Below are 17,246 nucleotides of genomic sequence, written 5' to 3'. Positions count from 1 at the left end.
CAGGAATGCTTTTTATTTGTTTTGCTTTCCTCTCTCCAGCCCAGTTTTTATTTTGGGGGTTGAAGGGGGTGTGAGTGAGTACAGCAGCCACTTCCTGCCACTGCGAAGCTGACATGGCTGAGGCACTGGGAATTGTAGTCCAGGGCTGCATGGCTCACCTGCTCCTAGAGAGAAACACCCTGAAGACCTAGATACATACGTGCAGAGACCTGGGGCATTTTACAGGATCTCATAGAAAATGTTTCAAGTTAGAAATAATGTAGGTGATGATGATAAAGAAACCAACTCCTTGGCCTGGTTTGAATTTTTACAAATTGTGCCCTCTGAAATTCTTTACTCTTTGCCCTAATAAAATAAGTTAATAATAAGGTAACATATATTGTGGGCAGGTTAGCAGTAGCTAATTTTTGTGACCTTAAGAAGGATTGCATTCTGCCTTGTATTTTTGTCACTGTTAGAAAAAAATTATAAATTGTTCTAAACTGAACATCATAATATATGTACACGACATAGCATTTGCCAGAGTTTCTGAAACCTCCTCCAAAAGTTGTATTTAAATGTGAGAATTGAATTGAGGGGTCAATCTCCTGAGTCTTGACCTGCTGCTAACCCAGTGCTTTGATGCCTTAAAGTACTAATTTCCAAGAAATTTGCTTTTTTCAGTATCTATGAATATGTCAGATTGTCAGATCCATGTCCTATATTGATTTATCTTTGTGAGGCTCTAAAATAGCAAACATTTTTGCAGTAATTTCTACCACATTTGTAGTAATTTATTTCTTATACCACAGACATCAGTTGACAGTATTTTAAGTGGAATCCTGAAGTGTTAAGAAAAATGAAAAATATCTTAGTTTATTAAAGATCTGTGATGCTCAAGGAATGTTACGGGGTTTTTTTCTTGGTGTTTGGGTTTTGTGTTAATATTTAAGTGCTTATTTTCCTACCTAAATTGGAGAATGTGCCAAGTAACTTTATTCCTCTTTATTTTTGTAGATAGGTATAATCATCCTCCTTTTTTACAGATAAGAAAATTGGGGCTCCAAAAGTTACTAAGTTAATTGGTATTTCTGACACAGCTAATTCTTGGAAACTAAACTAGGAGCACCATTAACATTTTCTGAATCCTTAGTCTAGTTATATATTCTATCATGCCTGGAAATGTGAGTAATTATTACACCTGAGCATTTAGTGGTTGAGAGGGGAGGTGGGGATTCATTCACTTGATGGTGAGGAATGTATGACAGGCATTTGAGGACTGCTGTGGTCGTCCTTCATCTTAAAGGTGAGGACCTAGTCCAGTTCATCTTGGATCTCAGCATCCTTGGCATAGAGCAGTTTGTGGTGCTCATTGACTGTTTCAAGGAGTCCAGCCCTAGGAAGATCTGAGGGATTATAAAGACAGTCTTCATCATTCTGCAGTAAACCATGTGTGTATCTGTAGTTTTAATCCGTAGGAAACCTGCACTAACACCATGTGTTCTGTTTTCTTTTTAGACTGCGAAAAGGAAGCGTGGCTACATTAAAAATAAACTAGTTTTTAAGAAAGGCAAGAAAATATCTAAGAAGACTGTTTAAATATACTGTTCTGGTTCCTAACTTGAAGCAGATGTCCTTGTGAGAACCGGTCTTTGCCTTTAGCTCATGTCATGTTTCACAGTGACGGAGGGTACAGAACCATCACTGGAACCATCACTGGTCCAGGTTAATGTACAAAACTTTCTGGCAATGCCTGATTTAAAAAATAAAATTGGCTTACTGAGAACAGCTGTTTTTGATTTGTAATGTGAAGCAAGACAGAGCACTGCTGTAAATGTCTAACAGCAGATTTTTTTTTTTACTGGTACATGTTATCCTTCAAATCTGAGAATTTGGACTAATGGCACCAAAGAACCCTCTGATTTGGTCCCTGGCACATGCATACTTGTCAATGTTTTTATTCTTTTACAAGACCTGCATTTTATTTGAATTACCCAGATAGCAATACATAAAATACGAATGACAAAATGTGATGCAAGCTTCTTGAACCAGTAAACTAGTATGGTCTGAGAAAGAGGTATTAGAAAAATAATTATACTTCCTTGAACTATATTTATTTTCATGTTTCTCCGGTGCAAAGAATGTTTCATCAAATGTACATTTTCTATTGCTTACTGTTTGCTCTGAGAAGAAGCTGCTGTTTCAAAGATGGACCTGTAACTAATTGATTCAAATAGTTTTTTTTTTTTTTTATGTTGCAACATTATTGCTGCTGTTAGCAGTTGTTTTCACCAGGTACTTACAGAGCAGATCTCATACGTTGTTCATTCAAGGGCTAAATTTATATCCTTTGGAAATCATGGCAACTGCACAGGATGTTGCTAATTACCAGGACGGGGTTTGGTATCTTAGTCCTGAGGTTAGCACTTTGTTTACATGCAAAAGATTAAGGAAGAAACCCTTAAAGTGGACAGGTAGCCAAAGTTCATTTTGTGTGATTCTTCAAAATGACAAAGGATTTGTAAAGTTCGCCTGGATTTCTCTCATTTTTATAACAGTTTCATCCATCACAGTGATTTTGTCCTCTGCTCCATATTTTGTTAATCCCTTAAGCATTTGATGAAACACTCTTTAATGCTATATGCATTTTCTTATTTTTATTAAAAATGTGACAGTTGTCCAAAAAAATGCACTAAAATATAAATGGAGATTGAACATGTTCACTTTCCGTCTCATAGGCAACTTTATATAGACTTGAAAATTTTCTCCTGTTTAGTAAAAGTGAAAGAGAAAGGGTTTTTCCTGCCACAGGATATCTTTTTTTTATATAAACAAGTATAATTTACACCACTGCTTTTGGTGGGGAAGTGCAGAATAGTTTGTAACTTTTATGAAGAAAAGCATAATTTACAATATTCATTGAGAATGTTACTGCTGATTTTCTTTCCCAAAGTGTAGAATATTCTTTGATTTATAGAATCCATTTTTGACCCAGATGATGGTTCTTTTACATACCAATAAAATGGTTGAACCTTTTCACAATAAAAGTGTAACTAAATCTGGATTTCTGATACCTTGTTTTGGAGGATGAATCCATTTTTGACCCAGATGATGGTTCTTTTACATACCAATAAAATGGTTGAACCTTTTCACAATAAAAGTGTAACTAAATCTGGATTTCTGATACCTTGTCATTTGGAGGATTTTATTTTACTTTGTAGCTTTAAAATTCAGTGCAGAGAAGTTGTTGACTGTAGGGAAAATAAAGTTAATTCAAATTTTGTGTTAAGTGTTATCTTTTATACATCTTTTATTTTTGAAAGGACTAACAGTATTGAACACATACTTCTTGTTCACTTTTACAAAGGTTTTAGAGAACACGTGTAGGAAAAGTGCTAGATTAGTTCAACTTAGGTCTAAGGTCTGAGTTGAACTAATCTATTATTTATTTTGCCTTCCTTTCCACCCCAGAGTGAAAATTTCATTTTGACTTTTTATGGGTGAGTGAGGGGAAGACACCTAGCCAAATAAGAATTTAATCTCCATGTAAATGAGGCCAGGACTCTAACAAAAAAGCCCTGCAGGAATGATCTCTCACCTTTTCCAGTTTTAGGGAACCCCGTTTTGGTTCAGTGGATTGCCTCAGCAAAAACTATATTGTAACCACACTTGAGATTTTATTGTAGCAGAAAAGTGAAATTATAGACAGTAAAACAGCTTTTATTTTTATTCCACATCTTAGAATTGAACAAGCTGAGTGCTTTGTAGTATAAATAAGGCAGTGAGGCAGCAAGTCCAAAGATAAAGTTTATTTTTCAAACTTAACATCCTTACCTACTTACTTGAGTTTGCATTTGTAGAGTTTTAACTTCGAGTCCCCAGGCCATGACCAAAAGGCCAGAGAACTAGATGGTGTAAAAGCAGTCTATAGGGTATTAGCGTTTCCATAGCTTAAGGTCATAAGATTATGAAATCTGGAGCCTCCACACACTTTTTTTAAATGGTAGTAAAATATATAACATAAAATTTACCATCTTAACCATTTTAAAGATGTACAGTTCAGTAGTGTTGAGTACATTCACATTGTTGTGCAACCCTCTCCGAATTTCCTCCTTTGGAATGGGTGCTGCTTGATGTGGGTGCTGTCAGCCCCCTGCCTTGTTACCCAGGCCTCACTGAGGTAGGTGGAGTCATGAATGAATGTAGAAACAGCTGTCTGTTAGAAATGGCAGGTGTCTGAAATGAAAAAGTAATCCTTCTTTTGGTGTGAGGTGTGACACCGGGAAGACAAAAATGCACATCTTAGCAAATTACCACAAGACAAGCAACTTTGTAACCACAACTCAGATCAAGAGAACAACACTGCCAGGACTCCAGAAGCTTCCTCATGCTCCCACTTGGTCACTGGCCTGTCCTACTTGCCCCTCTAGGAGGTAATCAGTCTCCTAGGTTTTACAGTAATTTCTGTTTCTAAACATATTTAATTGTACATGTTCTCTGAACAATAAAATGGAATCAAAGTATGTATTTTTTTATTTAGCTGCTTTTGCTTAGTTTTTATGAAATTCTAAATGTTGCATGCAGCTGTAGATTTATTTTCATTGAGGTATATAGTATTCCTGTGTGTGTGTATCTGTCACACACACACACCATTCTATTGATAGATATTTGTGTTGTTTCCAGTTGGAGGATATTACAGTTAAGGCTATAGGAATTTTCTTTTACACCTCACATGGAGCTTACATGCACATATTTTAGTGGGTATCTACGTAATAAAGTAGAATTGCTGGGTAGGGTATGAAGGTTCTTGTTACTCCCACATCCTAATCAGCCCTTGTCAGGCTTTTTAATGTTGCCTTTATGGTGGGTGAATGATGGTTTTCCATTGTGGTTTAGTTTGCCATTTCCAGGTTGCTAATGAGGTTGGTCATTTGGCAATCCCCTTTTTATAAGGATTTGGTTTTTCTTTTTTTTTTATTGTATTAGTAGGAGTTGTTTACATATCCTGTATATAAGCTCTTCATCATTTGTGTTGCAAACTGCCTAGGAATTCATTATTTTAATGTTGTATTTTTCAGTCTTCCATGTGCCTGTAGCTTTCTGTGTACCCTGTTTAATAATATTTTCCTAATCTGCGGTGTGAAGATAGTCTCTTGTATTCTCTTCCAGGAAATATATTGTTTTATCTTTTATACTTAGGATTGCAGTCTGCCCGGAATTCATTTGTTGAGTACAGTGTGAATTGTTTGGGTTTTGTTTTGGGTTCGTTAGGTTTTTGGTGGGGTTTTTTTCCATATGCAAATCTAATTGTGCACTGTTTATTGAAAAGACTGTCGTTTTCCTAAAGTTCTGCAGTTCTCCTTTTTCAGTAAATCCATACATGAATCTATTTCTGGGCTGTATGTTATATTCCATAGATTTCTTACCTTTCTGTATTGATTTAATGTGCTTTAAGATAATTAACATGGTAATGTCTCCCATCCCCACCTTCTCAGACTTTGCTTGGTTATTTCTGGCCCTTTGTTTCTCCATATAAATTTTAGAACCAGTTTATTAAATAACACCAAAAAAGAAAAAAAAAAGGGAAACCTTGTTGGGCTCTTGACTGGGCATTAGGCATTGAAACTATAGATGAATTTAGGAAGAATTAACACCTTTGAAATACTGAGTCTTCTGTCTGTGAACATGGCATATCCTTCAATTTATATAGGTCTGGGTCATCTTTAATATCTGCATTGTAGTTTTTCAGTAGGTCTTGCACATTTTCATAAGTTTTATTACAAGGTATATTTTTTGATAAATACTGTCTTATAAAGTTTTACTTTCCAATTGTCAGTATATAGAACATTTGGTTTTATATGTTGAAATTGTACTGAACAACCTGTTAAACTCATCCTGATAATTCAGATTATTATAAACATATGCCATCATAATTAGGGAATAATGGCAGTTTTATTTCTCCTTTTCTAGTGGTTATACATTTGATTTTCTTGCCTTTGCTGCGCTGGTCAGGATATCCAGCATAGTACTGCATAGAAAAGATAACGTTTGTCTTGCTCCTGTCTCACACAGAAAGTTTTCAATATTTTTCCTTTAAATATGTTTACTGTCGTTTTCTTTAGGTATCTTTGATCGGATTGAGTACATAGCTGTCCCAGTTTCCTGAGTTACCATGAATGAGTTTTGTTTTATCAGGTGATTTTTTCCTTTGTTTATTAAGATGATTCTGATTTTTCTCCTTTATTCCGTTAATAGTGAATTACAGAGACTTTCTGTTTACATTGTTGAACTAAATTTGCATTCCTGGAATAATGATTATTTCTGGTTTTCTTTTTTCTTGTTGCATCCCTATTTCTGTCTCTTCTCTCTCATTACCTTGCTTCTCATTTTCCTTTAGTTTTTTATCAAAGACCAGCTTATGGCTTTGTTGACATTTTCTACAGTGTGTTTTTATTTCATTAGTGTTAATTTACTTCTGTTTGCTTGCAAGAGGGTTGTTCTTTTTACCTTAGTGTGATACATGAATTTAGTTATAAATTTACTCCAATCATAGTCTGTTTCATTCTCCCAAGTTTTGATGTGAACTGTCATTGAGTTTAATGCATAATTTGTGTACTTTCTTCTTTGAACCATGGGTTATATAGATGTACATTTCTTGATTTTCAAATATGGTGGTTTTTTAGTTATCCTTTTATTATCAGTTTCTACCTTAATTGTATTGTAGTCAGATCCTCTGATTTTAATCCTTTGAAGATGTTTGCAATTTGCTCTGTGGTCCAAAGTGTTTGTGTGTAAAATCTCCCTGAAGCTTGTTCTGTTATTTTCTGAGAAGGATGTATTGAAATTGTATACTGTTATAGGTTTGCCTGTACTTCTTTGAACTGTTGATTTTTTTTGTTTGAACCCAGATTATTAGGTGTATATATATTTAGAACTTTTATTGGTAAATTGAAGCTTTAATTTTTTTGGAAATATCAGGATTTATTTTCAGTAATGCTTTTTGTTAAAGCCTATTTTGTCTGATTAGTAAGTAATATATCAACTTTCTTAAGATGTTTGCATGATGTATCTTTTTAATCTTTCTAGTGTACCCTATTTTGGATTTGTTGGGCTTTCAGCCTTGTAGCTTGTTGGTTTTCATCATTTTTTTAAAGTTCCCAAATCATCTCTTTAAACCTTGTTTCTGCCCCATATGCTCTTTGCTCTCCAAGACTCCAGTTGAACATAGTTAATTAAGCCTTCTTTATTGGCTCTCTCCTTTTGCCTCTCCATTCTGTGTATTTTCTCAACGCAACTCTCTCATCAGTTATGGCTAATCTGTTCTTAAACCCATCCATTGAGTTCTTTTTACTTATTGTTTTTCAATTTTGGAGTTTATCTTTCTTACCATGCCAAATCTGCTGTTTCTTTTTATGGTTTACAGCTGACCCACTGACAGTCCTTTATTTAACACAATGAGCATAGTTATTTTAAAGTGTGTTTGATAATCCACTAACTCAGCTCTTGTGGGTTTTGTTTCTGGTGTGTGTTTCCTCCTAATGTGTGGAGGAGAGGGGGCAGATTGTGTGCTCTGGACACATACTTAAGAAATTGTTTAAGTAAGTTTAGGCCTAGGATATTTTCCTTTCTAGAAGATTTTGTTCTGCTAGGTACCTAGTGAAACTAGCAAGCCAGAGTCACATTAATCAAATTTAAGGGATGCTATATGATACACAGAGCTAGCCTGCCATCACTGTGAGGCATTATTTCTAGGCTGAAACCCTGCAAGGACTTCATCCATATGCAGGTTTCAATACCAACATTTGTCCTCCTAGTTCTACAAGGTTACTGAAATTGCAGTTCAGTCTCTGCCAATTTCCAGGGGAAAATGGCCTCAAATGCCAGGCTTTTCTCTCAGGATTTGCATCTTCTCCTGGGTTCTAGCATGGTGATAATGTCTTGGTTCTGTGAAGTCTTAAAACAGGTGTTATTTCTTGTCCAGCTTTACTACTTGTCCTTAGCCAAAGAGTTGGTCCAAACTCCCCCAGTCCACTACTGTCAGAAGTTGAATATTAGAAACAAAGTTACCTATGGTCCTTTGGATCCTAAAACAGATATAGTATTTGTTTCTTAACATTTTCACCTCTATCTTGCTGTGTAACAGCTAGACTTTGGCAGTCCAAATTTTGTGCATCCCATAGATAGATAGTCACAATCTCAGTATTTTATTTACTTGGAGAATATGGAATATTCTTGGAGAGTCGTCTTATTTTACAATCCTGGTGACAGGATTTCAGTGAAAGCTGAAGCTAATGAGAGTGAATGAAAACTCAAGATCAAATGGCAGCCAGACTGACTGACTGACAACAGTGCATTGTAACCTCAGCACACCATCATAATTATTCAAACAAACAAGCCAGATAAATAGATGAAACATTATCATCTCTCTCTTCTAACAAAACTAGATTAACATGAATCAGAGCTCAGGCTTGTATCCTGCTGACAGAAAAAATAATACTTTGTATCTTTTAATATATATTATATATAAACATGTAATCTATGTTTTTTTTAATGTTTTTATGGCCCTAGCTATTTATGAGGAAGGTGGGCACTAGTCGAGCTTCTGTCAGTCACCTCCCTTCTGCCAGGAATATGAAAAACAAACACACTTGTCAGTGAGCAGACCTCCCATTTCGTATCTTTGGTCTACAAAGAATTAACTTTCAGGTCTGTAATATCTGTTGATTTAATTTTTGTGTATGACGAGGTGCGAGTTTTATATATCCAGTTAGGCCAACACCATTTGTTGAAAAGACCTATTTCTCCCATTTAATTGGCCTTTGTAGAAAATAAACTGACCAAAATTCTCTATTTTGTTTCATCGATCTGTGTGTGTCCTCAACACCAATAGCACACTGATTAACTGTAGCTTTTCAGTAAGTAAGTCTTGAACTCAACTCGGGTAATGTGAGTTCTACACCTTTGTTCAGTGACTTTTAATATTTACCCTGAGACCACAGGCATACACTGGGTATCTTGGGAAAACGAGGATGTGTTGTCACCCGACCTGCAGCTGACATAGGATTAATATCCAGACTGGGTAAAGAATGCTTAGGAAAAAACACAGATGATTTTGATTAGTCCTTAACAGAAGAAAACAAATAGGAAATAAATATATGAAAAGGAACATACCCACCAGGGTTAGCTAAAATGTGCAAATAAGTGAGAGGATGTACAAAAACGTGTATATTGCTGGTGAGAACTGCTCAGCATTAGCTGATGCAAGTGAAGATGCATATCCCCGTGTCCCAGCAATTCTAAGAAGTCTGTCAGAAGTAGCTAAGATAAACATTGATAGCAGTATGTTCATATGATGGAATAGTATTGAAAGAAAAAGAATGAACTACATTCATAATGACATTGGTGATCTTAAAAACAATGAGTTAAAAAGCCAGACCAAAGGATATATAACATGATTCCAGTTATATACAGTTCAAAAACAGGCAACTATGTATCATTTAGGGATGTATACATAGTGTTAAAGCTATACAGCAAACCAGGCTGTGATTCACCCACAAGGTTGGATTAATGGTCAACTTTGTGGGGGTAGAGGGAGAATAATGGGGAATTTGACTAGGAACATGTAAGAACATTTTGGAGTGATTGATAGCAGTGTTTCTTTGGAGTTGGATTGTGGTTACATGTGTCTGCTTCTACTTTAAAATAATTCATTACACTGCACACTAGATTTTTGCACTGTGCTTATACCACATACATGAGAGCAAGGTTGCAGACTAGGAAGCTCCAGGCCATCATTCCTTCATGGAAACACTCAAAATAACAACAGACTAGACTGGCTAGAATACCATTATAAGGGCTCTGGAAAACAATCACTGGTCTACTGCACTGATCGAATGCCCAGTCAAGAAAAAGTCACATTAAAAATAGTATGAAATCTCACAGTGCTTTTCCCTTGGCTCCACCTCTCCACAGTGGCATGGCTGAGAGAAAGCAGCAGCCCAGCTCTCAATGACCTCTCCTAAATAGGAGGGAACAAAGCAGAACTCACCTGCAAAATTCTGATGTGTCTAGGGCTGCCTGAAGGAAAAAAAAAATTTTCGCCTAACTTAGTCTCAGGGAAAAGTAGTATAGCTGGGGAAAGCTAAAGAAAGAGGGAAGCACTGCTCATAAAATTAGAACAAAAAATGTTTAAATTTGCGTAGAGACACAGAAGACCCTGAATAGCCAAAGCAATCTTGAGAAAGAAAAATGGAGCTGGAGGAATCAGGCTCCCTGACTTCAGACTATACTACAAAGCTAGTCATCAAAACAGTATGGTACTGGCACAAAAACAAAAATATCAATGGAACAGAATAGAAAGCCCAGAAATAAACCCACGCATCTATGGTCAATTAATCTACGACAAAGGAGGCAAGGCTACACAATGACAGTCTCTTCATTAAATGGTGCTGGGAAAACTGGACAGCTACATGTAAAACAATAAAATTAGAACATTCTTTAACACCATACCCACACAAAAACTCAAAATGGATTAAAGCTCTAAATGTAAGAAAGACCTGATACTATACAACTGAGAGGAAAACATAGAACACTCTTTGACATAAATCTCAGCAATATCTTTTTCAAGCCATCTCCTAGAGTAATGGAAATAAAAACAAAAATAAACAAATGGGACCTAATTAAACGAAAGCTTTTGCACAGCAAAGGAAACCATAAACAAGACAAAAAGACAACACCCAGAATGGGAGAAAATACTTGCAAATGATGTGAGATTAATCTCCAAAATCTACAAACAGCCCATGCAGCTCAATATCAACAAAACAACACAATCAAAAAAACGGGCAAAAGACCTAAATAGACACTTCTGCATAGAAGACATACAGATGGCCAAGAGGCGCATGAAAAGATACTCAGCGTGGCTAATTATTAGAGAAATGCAAATAAAAAAAACTACAGTATCACCTCACACCAGTCAGAATGGCCATCATCAAAAAGTGTACAAACAATAAATGCTGGAGAGAATATGGAGAAAAGGGAACCTTCCTACAGTGTTGGTGGGAATGTAAATTGGTACAACCACTATGGAGAAGAACGTTCCTCAAAAAAACTAAAAATAGAGTTGCCATATGATCCAGCAATCCCACTCCTGGTTGTATATCCAGAGAAAACTCTAATTCAAAAAGATACACGCACCCCAATGTTCATAAAGAAGATGTGGTACATATATACAATGGAATACTACTCAGCCATAAAAAAGAATGAAATAATGCCATTTGCAGCAACATGGATGGACCTGGAGATGATCATACTAAGCGAAGGAAGCCAGAAAAAGAAAGACAAATATCATAATATCGCTTATATGAAAAACATATAAATGAACTGTATGAAACAGATTCACAGACTTAGAAAACAAACTTATGGTTACCAAAGGGAAAAAGCAGGGGGGATAAATTGGGAGTTTGGGATTGACAGATACACACTACTATATTTAGAAGGGATGACCACCGGGGCCCTACTTCACAGCAAAGGAACTCTGTTAGATGTTGTATAGTAGTCTAGATGGGAAAAGAATTTGAAAAGGAATAGATATATGTATAACTGAATCACTTTGCTGTACACCTGAAACTAACACAACATTATTAATCAACTATACTCCAATTAAAAAGAAGAAGAAGGCTGCAGGGAGACTACAGACCCGGAGATGCCTGGGCAAGAAATTATGGATAGAGGAACAAGAGAATATCTAAGGTCCTGAGAAGAAGCTGAAGGGAAACTCTGAAGAATTAAGATATGTAAAAAATAGTCATGTGTAAGTGGGGATCAAAAACGGCACACAGCCCCAGGCAAGACACATGTCCAGAAAAGACCTGAGAACCTTAAGCCTCCACGCTGGGCTGATCCCAAGGGTCAGACACCTTGCACATCAGTGAAGGTCTTCCCTGGGGTGCAGCAATGAAAACACTGGGAGAGATGGTTATTTTTTCAAATGCCTGATTTCCAACAAAATATCACAAGGCATACAAAAAAAACCCAAAAAACAAAAAAACAGAAAAACATGGCCCATGCAGAGGAAGAAAATAATGTAACAGCAACTGTCCTTAAGAAATAGGTATCAGATGTATTAGACAAAAACTTTAAACCAACTGTCTTACATATGCTCACAGAAATAAAGGAAAACACAAAGGACTAAAGTAACTCAAGAAAACACACAATTAGAGTATCAACTAAGACAGAAGTTACCTTTTTAGAAAAAATCAAATTCTGGAACTGAAACAAATAAGATGAAAAGTTGGGTAGAGTGCTTTAACAGGAAGAAAAAGTCATGAAGACAGGTCAACTGAAGTTATTAGCTCTCAAGAGACAAAAAAAACAAAAAACTGCAGAAATGTGAAAAGAGCCCACAGGACACCATTAAATGGACTGATATACATTATGGGAGTCCCAGAAGGAAGAGAGAGAAATGGCCCATGTGATTTGAAGAAATAATGGCGGAAAACTTCCTAAATTTGATGAAAGACATAACTACAAATTCAAGGAACTCAACAAATGTCAAGTATGTTAAACCCAAAGGAACCCACAGACCACACTGAGACACCTTATAATCAAACTGTTGAAAGCCAAAAGCTAAGAAAATCTTGAAAGCAGCAAGAGAAAAGTGACTTGTCACATAAAAGCCATCCTCAATAAGATTATCAGTGGATTTCTCAGAAATTTTGAAGGCCATGAGGCAGTAGGAATATACATTTGAAGTGCTGAAAGAAAGAAAAAATGTAAACCAAGAATTCTATACCTTTCAACACTGCCCTTCAAAAATGAAGCAGAAATTAAGAGCTTTCCAGTTAAACAAAGGCTGAGAGAGTTCATTACCACTACACAAAGTCATTCTTTAAGTTAAAATGAAAAGCTTTAGACAATAACTCAAAGCTATAAAAATATAAAGGTAAATACATGGAGAAATATGTAAACCAATACAATTTTGTATAATTCTATAACTTATTCTAGAATGTGATTTAAAAGACAGGCACATAAAAATAACCATAGACCTGTTAATGGGTACACAATATCTAAAAATGTAATTTGTGACATCAATAAAAAGGGGGGAGGGCTTCCCTGGTGGCGCAGTGGTTGAGAGTCCACCTGCCGATTCAGGGGACACGGGTTCGTGCCCCAGTCCGGGAAGATTCCACATGCCACGGAGCGGCTGGGCCCGTGAGCCATGGCCGCTGAGCCTGCGCGTCCGGAGCCTGTGCTCCGCAACGGGAGAGGCCACAGCAGTGAGAGGCTCGCGTATCGCAAAAAAAAAAAAAAAAATGGGGGGTGAAGCTGTAAAGGATTAGTTTTTTTATGTGATTGAAGTTAAGTTGGTGTTAATTTAAAATAGATTGTTATAACTTTAGGATGTTATCTGTAATCCCTCTAATAACGACAAGTGAAATGGTTATAGAATAAAGACAAAAGAAAATGAGAGGGAATCAAAATGTAGAAAAAAATCAACTAAATTCAAAGGAAGACTATAATGAAGGAAATGCAGGACAATAAAGCTATAGGACACACAGCAAACAAATAAAATGGCAAAAGTAAGTCCTTATCAGTAATTACTTTAAATGTAAATAAATTCTCTAATCAAGACATAAACTGGCAGAATGGATTTTAAAACAAGGTCCAACTGTATGCTCTCTATAAGAGACTCACTTTAGATCCAAGAACACGGTGTACATTCAAAGTCAAAGGATGGGGAAAATATTTCATGCAGAGTGACCAAGGAGAGCAAGGGTGATTATACTAATATCAGGCAAACTAAACTTTAACTCAAAAACTTACAAGACGCAGGGACAGTAGTACATATTGCTAAAAGAATCAATTCACTAAGAAGATATAACTATTATAACCAGACATCCACCAAACATCAAAGCTCCAAAATGTATGAAGCAAACATTTACAGAATTGAAGGGGAAACAGCTCTACAATAATAGTAGGAGATTTCAATACCCCACTCTCAATAGATAAAAACAACAAGACAGGATCAATAAGGAAATAGAAGACTTTGAACATCACTGTAGGCCAACTGGACTTAACATACACACACACATCACTCCACCAAGCAGCAGCAGAATACACATTTTTCTCGAGCGTGCATGGGACATTCTCCAGGACAGACCCTATGTTAGCCCACAGAACAGTAAATTTTAAGACTGAAATCATACAAAGTATTTTTTCCAATCAGTGCAATTAAATTAGAAATCAGTAGTGGAAGGAAAACTGAGAAATCCACTGATATGTGGAAATTAAACAACATACTCTTAACCAATGGATCAAAGAAGAAATCACAAGAGAAATCAGAACTTACCTAAAGACAAATGAAAATAAAAACACATACCAAAATGTATGGGACGCTGCAAGAAGCAGTGTTAAGGGGAAATATATAGCTATAATTACTTACATTTGCAAAGCTCACAAATCAACAACCTTTGAACCTTAAGAAACAAATGAGCTAAACAAAACTAAACCCACAGCTAACAGAAGGAAATAATAAAAGATTAGCATAGAGGTAAATAAAGTAGAGAAAACAATTAAAGTCTCACACTTCCTGATTTCAAAACTTACTGCAAAAGTTATCAAAACTGGGCTTCCCTGGTGGCGCAGTGGTTGAGAGTCCGCCTGCCGATGCAGCGGACACGGGTTCGTGCCCCGGTCCGGGAAGATCCCACATGCTGCAGAGCGGCTGGGCCCGTGAGCCATGGCCGCTGAGCCTGAGCGTCCGGAGCCTGTGCTCCACAACAGTGAGAGGCCCGCGTACCAAAAAAAAAAAAAAAAATAGTAATCAAAACTGTGGTACTGGCATAAAATCACACATAGCAGACCAATGGAATAGACTAGGGAGTCCAGGAATCATCAAATGGTTTTTGATAAGACAACCATTCAATGGGGAAAAGAGTCTTTTCAACAAATGGTCCTAGGAAAACAGTATATCGATATGCAGAGTAATAAAGTTGGACACTTACCTGACACCATATACAAAAATTCACTTAAACTGGATCAAAAACCTAAACATCAGAGCTAAAACTGAAACTCTTCAAAGAAAACATAGGGGGAAAGCGCCATGAAATTAGATTTGGCAATCATTTCTTGGATATGACAACAAAAGCACAAGCTATAAAAAAAAATGGACTTCATCAAAGTTAAATACTTTTGTATATCAAAGGACACTATCAACAGTGAAAAAGCAACCCACAGAATGGGAGAAAATAATCTGCAAATCATATATACATATGGAACTCCTACAACTCAACACATAAAGCAACCCAGTTAGAAAATGTGCAAAGGACTTGAATAGACATTTCTCCAAAGAAGATATACAAATGGCCAATAAACACATCACTAATCATTAGAGGAATGCAAATTAAAGCCACAATGAGATAGCGTTTCACACCCATTAGGATGATTGTTGTAAAAACAAACAAAAAAGAGAAAATAACAAGTGTTGGGGAGGATATGGAAAAAATCAAACCCTTGTGCATTGCTGGTCGGATTGCCAGATGGTGTACTCACTGTAGAAAACAGTATGGCAGGTCCTGAAAAAACTAAATGTGGAATATTCATATGATACAACACTACGTGCACACACACACAGCCCTGAAAGAATTAAAAGCAAGGACTCAGAGATACTTGCACTCCCATGCACATTGCAGCATTATTCACAATAGCCAAAAGATGGAAACCACCCAAATGTTCGACAGGTAAACAAAATGTGGTGTGTGTGTGTGTGTATTCCTCTTAGAGGAAAACATAGGAAAAACACTCTTTGACATAAATCACAGCAAGATCTTTTTTGATCCACCTCCTAGAGTAATGGAAATAAAAACAAAAATAAACAAATGGGACCTAATGAAACTTAAAAGCTTTTGCAAAGCAAAGGAAACTACAAACAAGACGACCCCCTCAGAATGGGAGAAAATATTTGCAAATGAATCAACTGACAAAGGATTAATCTCTAAAATTTACAGGCAGCTCATGCAGCTCAATAACAAAAAAATAAACAACCCAATCCAAAAATGGGCAGAAGACCTAAACAGACATTTCTCCAAAGAAGACATACAGATGGCCAAGAAGCACATGAAAAGCTGCTCCACATCACTATTAGAGAAATGCAAATCAAAACTACAATGAGGGGCTTCCCTGGTGGCGCAGTGGTTAAGAGTCCGCCTGCCAATGCAGGGGATACGGGTTCGTGCCCCGGTCCGGGAAGATCCCACATGCCGCGGAGCGGCTGGGCCCGTGAGCCATGGCCGCTGAGCCTGCGCGTCCGGAGCCTGTGCTCTGCAACGGGAGAGGCCACAACAGTGAGAGGCCCGCGTACAGCAAAAAAAAAAACTACAATGAGGTATCACCTCACACCAGTTAGAATGGGCATCATCAGAAAATCTACAAACAACAAATCCTGGAGAGGGTGTGGAGAAAAAGGAACCCTCTTGCACGGTTGGAGGGAATGTAAGTTGATACAGCCACTATGGAGAACAGTATGGAGGTTCCTTAAAAACTAAAAATAGAACTACTATACGACCCAGCAATCCCACTACTGGGCATATACCCTGAGAAAACCATAATTCAAAAAGACACATGTACCCCAATGTTCACTGCAGCACTATTTACAATAGCCAAGTCATGGAAGCAACCTAAATGCCCATCGACAGACGAATGGATAAAGATGTGGTGCAAATGTACAATGGAATATTTACAATATATACAATCAGCCATAAAAAGGAACGAAACTGGGTCATTTGTAGAGACGTGGATGGACCTAGAGACTGTCATACAGACTGAAGTAAGTCAGAAAGAGAAAAACAAATATCGTATATTAACGCATATATGTGGAACCTAGAAAAATGGTACAGTTGAACCAGTTTGCAGGGCAGAAATAGAGACACAGATGTAGAGAACAAACGTATGGACACCAAGGGGGGAAACTGGCAGTGTGTGTGTGTGGTGAATTGGGAGACTGGGATTGACATATATACACTAATATGTATAAAATGGATAACTAATAAGAACCTGCTGTGTAAAAAGTAAATAAAATAAGGGCTTCCGTGGTGGAGCAGTGGTTGAGAGTCCGCCTGCCGATGCAGGGGACACGAGTTCGTGCCCCGGTCCGGGGAGATCCCACATGCCGCCGAGCGGCTGGGCCCGTGAGCCATGGCCGCTGAGCCTGCGCATCCGGAGCCTGTGCTCCGCAACGGGAGAGGCCACAACAGTGAGAGGCCCGCGTACTG

At 37.2% G+C, this 17,246-nt stretch overlaps 1 protein-coding gene across 1 annotated transcript in view; it reads left to right on the top strand.

Moving 5' to 3' along the window:
- Positions 1–1,757, top strand: part of STT3B (STT3 oligosaccharyltransferase complex catalytic subunit B) — a 96,675-nt gene extending 94,918 nt beyond the window's left edge. Inside the window, exon 16 of the mRNA XM_007449638.1 lies at positions 1,498–1,757. Coding sequence (XP_007449700.1) covers positions 1,498–1,578 — 81 coding nt within the window. The 3' untranslated portion in view covers positions 1,579–1,757. The remainder of the gene's footprint in view (positions 1–1,497) is intronic.
- Positions 1,758–17,246: the final 15,489 nt, after the last annotated feature.

Source organism: Lipotes vexillifer, unplaced genomic scaffold (assembly GCF_000442215.2).
Source record: "Lipotes vexillifer unplaced genomic scaffold, Lipotes_vexillifer_v1.1 scaffold536, whole genome shotgun sequence".
Classification (NCBI taxonomy): domain Eukaryota; kingdom Metazoa; phylum Chordata; class Mammalia; order Artiodactyla; family Lipotidae; genus Lipotes; species Lipotes vexillifer.
This window is presented reverse-complemented; position numbering and strand designations above follow the sequence as displayed.